The sequence below is a fragment of the Triticum urartu genome, chromosome 3A, assembly GCF_056163025.1.
Source record: "Triticum urartu cultivar PI428250 chromosome 3A, HENAU_Tu73, whole genome shotgun sequence".
NCBI lineage: Eukaryota > Viridiplantae > Streptophyta > Magnoliopsida > Poales > Poaceae > Triticum > Triticum urartu.
Window position 1 is genome coordinate 40,493,901 of NC_141875.1, and position 11,103 is coordinate 40,505,003.

An 11,103-nucleotide genomic window follows, 5' to 3' on the forward strand; every position below is an offset into this window, starting at 1 on the left:
ATTGTATTTTATTTATTTATCTGGCAAACAATTTAATAAAGCGAGTGAATTTTTTGACACATGTGATTTCAAATCGACAAATGTGCATATTTCACCATATAGTATGAACCATGACCAGGAGTTTTAAGCTAATTTCCCATTCAATCATATTAAGTTACATGGAAATTTAATTTACACAGGAGAACATTTTTAGCAGGTATGAACATTTTTCAAATATGGTGGCACATTTTTATTTTAAAACAGTATAAAAAATAGAGACTATACTACTATGATATATACACTTATTATCAAATATGATTTATAAATTATATTTTTAGTAGAACCTTTTTATTTTCTTAGTCTATTTTTAGTAGAATTTTCTTAATCTAGTTAAATCGCAAAAACCTCAACTACGCTTACTGCCATGCTAGTTGGGCCGGGTCACTGGTGATTCCATATAGTGTGATGTTTTCTTTGGAGAGGGCAGCCCATGAGACGGGCTTAATTTTGTTTTGAGAAATGGGACAGGCCCACGTTTTTCTAGATAAAATTTCTTGTGTTTGAATCAAATGCTCGACAAAGATATATAGTCCTTCCATCTATATAGGGCCAAATGTTAGAGCAATAACATATGACATGCAACTTACACAAAGCATACAGTTAAATTCGTATGTGAAAAGAGCTTCCAATGATATAATTTTCACATTATACATCTCATGTACTATTAACTTTGTCAATAGTGAAAGGCAGTCTTGAAAAACGTATTAAGCCCTATATAGATGGAAGGAGGGAGTACTAATTAATCACAATTAATACATTCTTCCATGGGCATGCATGCAGTAGCTATGTATTTATCCTTACACAAAATATTTACTATCCACATTTTTTTGAGAAACTACTACTATCTATATACTAGTACTAATTAATCACTTATGTTTGAATCCTATACGAAACTACTAGTACTATCTATATTTACTATCATGACTGCTCGTAATGGGAGTCAGTGGAGAGCTGCTATTTGACGCTAACCGTGTCAAAATATTGATGTTTTGTATAGGATGCATCTATTTTTATGTATGTTTTACTAGCTTAACTCTAGTTTTTATTTTTGTTTTCCAAAAAATATGGATATTTATTTATTTGAGAATATTTTACAAAATTTGTAATTATTTCGAAAAATATGTATTTTCAAAAAAAACAACTAACATTGTTGTATAAAAAATGCACATTTTAAAAATTTGTAAAAAATATATTTTTGCAAACATTTTCAAAAAAAGAAAAGCAAAGTAAAATGAAAAACAATAATTGGAAACCCAAAAAACATTCAAAGAAAAAAACTAAACAGGCAAACAGAAACGAAACATTCTAAAATCTTTCAAAAATCTGTCGCTCTCTAAGCGAGTTTACTCAATTTGTCATAGAGAGTGACAAACAGGAAACACGAAGTTAGGGACCTCTTGATTGGCGTGTAGCATTACCTCAGGACTACCTCACCTGCGCACACCCTCACCTGCGCACTACCTCAGGACTCGTGTCGTCCGGGTCATATGGTTGACTTACTGTACATCAGTGTACCAATGACGCTAAAAAAAGTAGTATGCTGACACATGTTGGTTTTCCCCTAAAAAACTGGATACTGCAGGAATTTTAAAAATATAAATTTTTAAAAATATTTCAAGACATTAAAAAATGATTGTGAAGAAATTTTCCAAAATATTAAAAAATGATGAATTTAAATAAAGATTCACAAATTTAATAATATTCATATCTATAATACCTAAATAGGTCATCCCCACTAACTAATTCTCTTGACATGAAACCTATCCACGTCACCTCATCGCTCTTAGTGATGTCATCTTTTTATTTACCCTGGTACACAATTGAGGGAAGATCATTCGTTGTCATTTGTTCTGTTTCAAGCGCCCTTTCGGCTGCCCTAGCCTTAACGTATTAAAATTGATTGAGCCTCCTCCATAGGACAAAAAAGACCAGACTTTTCCCCTAGCTCTGTTCTGGCTGCTAAAGTATTCCCCAAATTTAGAAAAATGACTTTAAATTTGAAAAATGTTATGAAAATCTAAAAATATTACAAAATTCAAAAGTTCATACATTTTAAAAGACATTCTTGAACTTATATTTTTATATTTTATATTTTTTGTAAATTTTAAAAATGTTCTGAATTTTAAAATATTCATGAATATTTAAATGTACGCAATGTAAAAAATGTTTACAATTTTTTTAAAAAAATGTTCTCAAATTCGCCCAATAACCAAGGATTGATCACACTAAAGAAACGGAAAAAAATCATCTACAAAATGCAAACCTTAATCTCTTGGAGTACTCCCTTGGTGATTGCATAATTGAACAAGAGGGGGAGCACATCAGCCAAAAGTAGAAATAAATATGGTGAGAGATGATCAGCTTGTGTGAGCCCCCGCGTGGCAATTGTTGTCCGTTGATACGTACTCTAAAATGTCTTAGATTTGTTTACAGAAAGAGTACATAATACTTTAGCACAGGCACACACATCATATTCCAGGATGTTGACACAAAAAAGAAGCCTGTAGCTAATTAACCGGGTCATTCTTTCACGGTATTAATGGAATGCATACACTCTATCACCAGTTTATGCACTCCATTAATACACTTCGAGTTAATTAAATAGCTAAGAATAAATGCACTTCATTGCATCATGTCACCAATGTATGCATTCCATTATACCGTGAAGAGCATCACTAATCTCTTGATCACGAAAGGTCGGCAAGGAGTATCATTCATCTCTGGGGCACCAAGTGATGCACAAGTGACATGATGTAAGAAGGATCTACACTAGAGCCACAAGAGGACAAAGTTTTACAGTACGGATTAGTTAGAAGTATAGGTCCTCCAGATTATCAGTAAGGATAGTTTCCAAAACTGTAATGTTATTTTTCTTAGCTCTCAGAGACACTTTCCTGTGAAAATAGTTTTTTTTGTGATGATAAGAGAGTTTTATTCCATATAAATAGGGTTACAATCGAGAGGCACCAACTCCTCAATACATCTTGGACCTCTACCAAGTCATACATCAGTAGTGCTCTTCGTACGGCTATACCATGCCAAACGATGTGCTACCCTATTTTGGTCATGTTTAATTTTTGATGGAATAAACTCCCGCTCCATCATGTGATGCCGAATCTCTGCTACCAGATGGCCATATGCCGATCTGGTTAGACTTTCCCCCTTCATGCCGCCAGTGCCTCCACGAAATCAGACTGAACGATGATAGGTAGGGTACAATGCTGAATAGTTAGTGTCATACCCTACATTATTGCATGTAGTTCCGCCTCTAGAACATCGTTGCAGTTGAAGATGCAACGGTAGACAGCGAATATCACGCTCCCATCCTGCCTGCGCAGTATCATCCCCGCTGCCGCCGATCCATCAGAAGGTGAGAACGCTTCGTCCACAGACAGCGCAGCCCAGTCCGCAGGTTGTTTCGGCCATGGCAATGAAGAGGCCGTAACACACTGCTCGACGGGCGTATCCCGAGCCATTGGCAACTTTCCCTTGATAATAGTTATATATACTACTAAGTAATCGCAACTAATAAGTTCTTTCATGAGCATGCTTTCAGTAGCCAACCACTTTTTTTAACACCACCAGTAGCCAACTACTTAACTATATATATATATATATATATATATATATATATATATATATATATATATATATATATCGACTGTATTTTGTTAAACATGTAATTGTGTCATGCCTAGGCTGTCTTGTGCGTCAAGGTGGTTGTTATAGGAGTAGGATTCTTGTTATTCTCTTTTATCCCTCCTGTAAAACCTCCTGTAATATCTCTTCGGTTGTAACCTATGAGAGATGGGTCTCTTCCAATCAATATAAACACCACGCGGCCCTCTGTATGAGGGTAGAGACGCTTACACAAACTAACATGGTAATCAGAGCCTCCCTCTTCCTCATCTAGCGATCATCATCTCCATCCTATCGCCCACACCAAATTTTTTCGCCCGCACCCTTCCCATCCTCCCATCTCCGGCGCCATGGCCTCCTCTAGCCAACTCCTCTCCACCGGCCTGAACAACACCATCTCCGAGCCTCTCACACGTACCAACTACATCCTCTGGCGAGCCCAAGCTCGCTCCCAGATCATGGGAGCAGGGCTATATGGGTACCTTGATGAAACCCTACCTGAGCCACCTAAAACCATCACCACCAAATCATTAGACGGGAAGGATCAGATTGGTCCGAACCCCGCCCATACCCCATGGCTCATTCAAGATCAACAAAGCGTGGCCTACTTGCTCCGTAACCTTTCCAAAGAAGTCCTGGTGCAAGTTGCTTCCCTCGAGACTTCTCACGCCATCTGGTCTGCCCTGGCAAACATGTTCTCAGCCCAATCCAAGTCTCGCATCAACAACTACCGTATTGCCCTCTCCAATGCCCAGACGGGTTCCCTCAGTGTCGCCGCCTATTTTGGGCAGATGCGGGCGCTGCCTGATGAACTCGCGGCAGTAGGAAACCCCATTGGCGAAGATGAACTCATCTCCTTCTTAATCGCCGATCTCGACATGGAATACCAGCCCATCATCTCTGCTATCGATGTGCAAACTGATCTTGTCTCCACTGATGAGCTCTTTGGCATGATCTCCAACTTCGATCAGCGCGTCGAGCTGTTCCAAGGAACTGGTCCCGGCGCCTTCAAATCTTCTGCCAACGCCGCATGTCGAGGTCGCGGGCATCCCAAACCCTCCCAAAAACCTTCCAAGGGTGGTGGTGATGGGGGCTATCGTGGCCGTCCAGGTGGCAGCGGCGGCGCCCACTTCCAAAACGGCGGCGGCGGCGCTCCCTATCCGCATGGTGGTGGCTATGGTGGTGGCCACTTCCAGCACGGCGGCGGCGGTGGCGGCGGCCACTACTCCCAGCGCCGCAACAACAACAACAACCATCGTCGCCCTTTCCAAGGTTATGATGAATACTTTAACAAGTGCCAAATTTGCAAGAAAGATAATCATATTGCGAAGGATTGTGACTGGCGTTATGCCGAGAACAATTCCCAGCGCAAGAAGGTTGCAGCCGCCGCGGACACGTCCTATGGTGTGGACACCAACTGGTACGCTGACTCCGGCACCTCCAACCACATCACTCATGAGCTGGACAAGCTGACCATGCACGACAAGTACCCCAGGCAAGATCAAGTTCACAATGCAAATGGAGAAGGTATGGAGATAGCTCATATTGGTCATTCAGTTATTGCAACCCCTCATCGTGATATTCACCTTAAAAACATCTTGCATGTTCCCCAATCTGCCAAAAATCTTCTTTCAGTACATCGCATTGCTCTTGACAACAAAGTTCCTTCTTGAATTTCATCCCTATTTCTTTTTGATCAAGGATCAGGTCACACGGAGAATTCTCTATCATAGTAGATGCGTGCATGGACTCTACCCCCTTTTTCCCGAGTTCAGGAGCTTCAATAAACAAGTTTTCGGTGTCATCAAAATCTCCCCGGACAGGTGGCATGCTAGACTGGGACATCCATCTTTTTATGTCGTGCAACAAGTGCTTAGACATAATAAGCTCCCATGTGTTGGTGAGCGTAGTATCGAAACTATTTGTGATTCTTGTCAAAAGGCAAAGTCTCATCAATTGCCATATCATATTTCTACTAGTCTTTCTACCAAGCCGCTCCAGCTTTTCTTTTTCTGATGTATGGGGTCCTGCCCCCTCCTCGGTTGGTACACATACTTACTATGTTAGCTTCATCGATGATTTCAGCAAATTCACTTGGATCTATCTTCTCAAACGTCATTCTGATGTTTTCCAAGTATTTAAGAATTTTCAAGCACTTGTTGAACGCAGGTTTGATCGCAAAATAATTGTCGTCTGGTCTGACTGGGGTGGCGAGTACGAGAAACTAAACTCGTTTTTTTCAGACACTTGGCATTTCCCACCATGTTTCTTGCCCCATGCGCACCAACAGAATGGCTCCGCTGAACGCAAGCGTAGGCATATTGTGGACGTAGGCCTCGCTCTTCTTGCGGATGCATCTATGCCCTTAAAGTTTTGGGACGAAGCGTTCCTCACCGCTGTCCATCTCATTAATATGCTTCCTAGTCGTGTCATTAATAATGATACTCCCATGCAACGACTTCTCCAAGTTAGACCAGATTACAAGTCTCTCCATGTTTTTGGGTGTGCAGTTGGCCCAATCTCCATCCCTACAATAATCAAAAATTTATGTTCCGTTCCACACAATGTGTGTTTCTTGGCTATAGTGCCCAGCACAAGGGCGTCAAGTGTCTTGACGTACCCACGGGACGTGTCTATATCTCCAGGGATGTCGTTTTTGATGAGACGTTTTTTCCTTTGGCCACACTTCATCCTAATGCCAGTGCCCTCCTTCGAAAGGAAATCCTACTTCTTCCTCCTCATTTGCCCTCTTTGCATCACGGGGACGATAATTGTGATCACATGACTAACCCTCCTAACCTTGAACTTGAGTCTTCTGGTACTACAGGGTCAGATGCTGAAGCAATAGAAAAAAAATTGGTGCAAAATTGTGAAGAAAACAGGTCAAACGAGCAGTATTTTATGTGTCCCCCATGGTGCAACAACCCTGCCACCGAATCCCCCTCTAGATCGCCCTCGCCGGAATCTGCCTCGGGATCGCCCTCGTCAGATTTGTCGCTGCGCCAGGTTCTCGGTGGCAGCGCCTCCCCAGACTCTGCGCCCGCGGGCCAGCCATCTACGCCACGCGCGCCTCGCCAACCTGGAGATGACACGTGGCGGGCTGCGGGCCAGCTCTCCCCCGCGCGCGCGTCGGCTTTTGCGGACCACCTGACCGAGCGGTTCGGTGTGGAACCGCGGGTCTACACCAGGCGCCTACACCAACTAGAGGCGAGCGCGGGATCCAATCCCGATCCGATGGCGGCCCCGCCTGGATCTTCTGCACCACCCTCGCCCGCGTCTTCACCAGCGCCTGCCACAGAAGATCTGGCGGGGGAATCTGCTTCGGATCCGCTGCAGCAGATCACAGGATCCTCTGCGCCAGCGTCAGCTGCATCCATTCCTGATGCACCACGCACACGCCTTCGATCAGGGGTAATTCAACACACAATTACAAAGTTAAATTTGGTTTGACATGTTCCACAGGTGAACCTCGTACGTTACAAGAAGCATGCAGAGATTCACGTTGGAAAAAGGCAATGGAAGAAGAATTTCAAGCCTTGCAGAAAAACAAAACATGGCATCTAGTTCCTGCGCACTGAGGTAAAAATTTGATTGATTGCAAATGCGTATTCAGGATAAAGAAGAAATCAGATGGCACAATAGATTGTTATAAAGCTAGACTTGTTGTAAAAGGCTTCAAGCAGAGGTACGGTATTGATTATGAGGACACATTTAGTCATGTCGTTGAAGCTGCAACTATCCGTCTTGTTTTGTCTATCGCTGTGTCCAGAGGATGGAGCCTCAGATAGCTAGATGTACAGAACGCGTTCCGTCATGGTGTTCTGGAAGAGGAAGTGTACATGCGTTAGCCTCCTGGTTTTGAAGACAAGAACAAACCCTCATATGTGTGCAAGCTTGACAGGTCTCTTTATGGATTGAAACAAGCCCCTCGAGCTTGGTACTCACGACTAAGTGCAAAACTTCAGTCACTTGGTTTCGTGCCTTCAAAGTCTGATACATCTCTATTTATCTATAATAAGTCACATATATCCATATTTGTGCTTATTTATGTTGATGATATTATTGTTACAAGTTCATTCAGTGCAGCAGTAACAGCCTTGTTAAAAGACTTGAATGCAGACTTTGCTCTCAAGGATTCGGGAGACTTGCACTTCTTTCTTGGTATTGAGGTCAAGAAAAACAGGGAAGGTGGTCTTCATCTCGCTCAGGAGAAATATGCAGCTGATCTCCTGAGCAAGGTTGGCATGCAAGGGTGCAAATCGTCACCCACACCATTGTCTAGTACATCAAAGTTATCTCTTGAAGGAGGTGAACCCTTGAGCCAAGATGACAGCACCAAGTACAGAAGCACGGTAGGAGCACTTCAGTACTTAACCCTTACAAGGCCTGATATTTCCTTTGCTGTTAACAAAGTTTGTCAATTCCTTCATGCGCCTATCACTGCACATTGGACTGCTACAAAACGCATATTGAGATATGTGAAGGACACTTTGAGTATTGGTCTGACATTCAACAAGTCACCATCCACTCTTGTTAGTGCTTTCTCTAATTCTGATTAGGCAGGGTGCCTAAATGACAGACGCTCAACAGATGGTTTTACTGTTTTCTTTGGAACTAACCTCATCTCATGGTGTGCAAGAAAACAGGCCACGGTCTCACGGTCAAATACTGAGGCAGAATATAAGGCTTTAGCAAATGCAACATCAGAAATCATTTGGGTCAAATCCATGCTCAGAGAACTTGGCATAGGTCATACACAACCCTCTTGTCTCTGGTGTGATAATCTTGATGCCACATATTTATCTGCTAATTATGTTTTTCATGCAAGAACAAAACATATTGAAATTGACTATCATTTTGTTCGAGAAAGAGTTGCAAACAAAGAATTAGAAATTCGCTTTGTTCACTCCAAGGATCAAGTTGCAGATGGGTTCACAAAAGCTTTGCCTACAAGACAGTTTCAAGGGTTCAAGCGTAATCTTAACTTAGCTAAGTTATGATTAAGGGAAGGTGTGCGACAAGGTGGTCGTTATAGGAGTAGGATTCTTTTCTTGTTATTCTCTTTTATCCCTCATGTAATATCTCTTCGGTTGTAACCTGTGAGAGATGGGTCTCTCCCAATCAATATAAATACCACGCGGCCCTCTGTATGAGGGTAGAGACGCTTACACAAACTAACATATTTGAGAAGTGAAATAAATAAATGATTAATCAATCAATCTATACTTCTAATGTAGAAATATCTCTTGGCCAATGATTGGATCCAGAACGCGAGATAGAAACAAGGTTGGGAGAACAACTCTTTAAAGGTATGGGGGAAGGCCGAAAGCAGGGAATGCATTCTTTGTTCATTCACTGGTTCATGCTTTTCGGAATAAATTCTTTCTGGTTGTAGCCCACTCACGCCTACCGCACTACTTCACGCACGCACACAACTCTGGCGCCACGCTACTTATTCTCTGGACAATCAACCTGGCGGCGCCACGCTTGCTTATGGTATCTGCGGTGGACACATCCGGCGATGCCGTTACATATAACTGGCTAGCCAAGCACATGATCGAGCGAAAGTAGGCCTATATAAACACACAACTGAGTCACTACAATAATAACAACACAAAGAAAGGAAGACGAACTGCACGTACGCAAGCGTAGCTGACTAGCGTCTTTGCTCTACTCTACTGTACTGTACGCCATGGCGATGAAGAAGACGAGCACCCTGTGCTGCAGCTTCGTGGCCGCCCTCGTGGTGGTCATGGCTGCCACCCTCCTCCTCTCCTCATGCGATGCCCACAAAGAGGTTAGTAATACGTATTTGATTTGCACGGTCTCTGAGATCAGAAGATTTAGTACACAGTTGCTTTGCAGATGGATGATCTTGCTGCTTCTTTTGTGCCGGCGTCGTGCTACTCCAACTACTTCCCGCACTGCACCGATCACCGGTGCAAGAAGTTCTGCGGCGGCATGCGGGCGCCGCCGGTGCCCGGAGCCTTCTGTAACGACAGAAGCAACTGCTGCTGCCCCGTTAGTTGAGCTCCGTAGAAACGACTCAAGATGCCTATAAGCATAAATAATTTTGATGCTAAGAAATATATTTGGGGATGCTTTCATGGAACGTTGGACAGGCTCAGCAAGACGTTTTCTAATCTTCTGGAAACCGGCTTAGAGTAAATTGTTTGTCTTCGGCAAAAAATGTGATTTATCTCTACTCCTAATCTCAACTTTTAATGAAGCAGTTGGTAGGATTGCGTCCAGCTTTTTTTTCGTCCCACCACTTCTGTCCAGTTTTTTGATTGGTTTTTTCGTCCCCTCCCCCTATCCCTTTTCCATCGGTTTATTTTCCTCTTCGCTCTTTCCTTGTAAATCAATACTTTTCTAAGGTATAAAAGATCACAGGTCTAACTTTCTTAATCTCTACTAGTATATATTAAAGTAAAAAAGGATATAGGTATATTAATTAAACATGGATCATCCAAATAAATCTTTTTTATACTTATTCCATATATTCAGAATATCACACAAAAGACACAATTTTGAGTGAAGAAACAAAGTATACTTGGTTTATGTTGGAGAAGGGCGACGCTGAAAAGGGCCAAAAATCCACCGAGTTTTTCACAACATAATGATGTGGAGGCAATGATATCTCATAAAAACCAAAAAAAGTATGCCAATTTAAATGTTATCGCACAAGGTATTCTTTTCAATGTTATTATCGATCTTTCTTTCATCATATTGCCTTTTGTATTCAACCAATTTGTCTCATTTTAATACAAATTTGGCTCATTTTTGTATCATGACGATAGACTATGTTTGTATCCCTAGAGCTATTACAGTCATCGAATCAATCATGTCTGCCTTAAGAAAACCAAGTTCGTGGACATTGAAGATACCTTGTTATCAAACGACGATTTGGAATGCTTTATGAAGGATGGTATGTTCTTACAGGATGGTGTAAGACCAATTGCATAAACTTTGTAATTAATAATATAAACAATATATAATATCGTAAAACATATATATTATGGTCATTGTGGAATTACAGCTGGCTCACGATCATCTATGAGATAGGGCGGGTGAAAAGGTACATATTACTAGCACGTTTATTTCTGCCAGATGAAAGAAGACGGAGAAAGAGACATAGAAGCATCAAAATTTGTTAAGTGCATCAAGTATATCTCAGTAATTTTTAATAGATTTTTAGTTGGATCATCCCTTATATGTATACATTGTTAATGTGCTATTTTGTTATCACTTTACATTACAAAGTTAAGTGGACTTAAATTATTATGTAATTGGGACCGTGTTATAGTGTCTCTATCTTTGACGATTTCAGAAGCCCGTGGCAACGCACGGCCATTCTACTAGTCTCTACTCCTAATGGAGCAGTTGGTAGGATTGCGTCTAGGTTTTTTTCGTCCCACCACTTCC

General features: G+C 41.7%; 2 protein-coding genes and 1 pseudogene across 2 annotated transcripts; all 3 read left to right on the forward strand.

Moving 5' to 3' along the window:
- The first annotated feature begins 4,028 nt into the window (after window positions 1-4,028).
- LOC147978312 (uncharacterized) lies at window positions 4,029-8,237 on the forward strand. Its single transcript, XM_087514705.1, has 5 exons — window positions 4,029-5,205; window positions 6,506-7,089; window positions 7,141-7,190; window positions 7,292-7,363; window positions 7,751-8,237. Exons 1-5 carry the CDS (start codon window positions 4,029-4,031, stop codon window positions 8,235-8,237), a joined length of 2,370 nt encoding a protein of 789 aa, XP_087370831.1.
- Window positions 4,509-4,647, forward strand: LOC125549699 (small nucleolar RNA Z247; annotated as a pseudogene).
- A 930-nt stretch (window positions 8,238-9,167) lies between the features above and the next one.
- Window positions 9,168-10,081, forward strand: LOC125542599 (uncharacterized). The gene is made up of 2 exons (XM_048705686.2): window positions 9,168-9,475; window positions 9,544-10,081. Exons 1-2 carry the CDS (start codon window positions 9,371-9,373, stop codon window positions 9,706-9,708), a joined length of 270 nt encoding a protein of 89 aa, XP_048561643.2. The 5' UTR covers window positions 9,168-9,370; the 3' UTR covers window positions 9,709-10,081.
- Window positions 10,082-11,103: the final 1,022 nt, after the last annotated feature.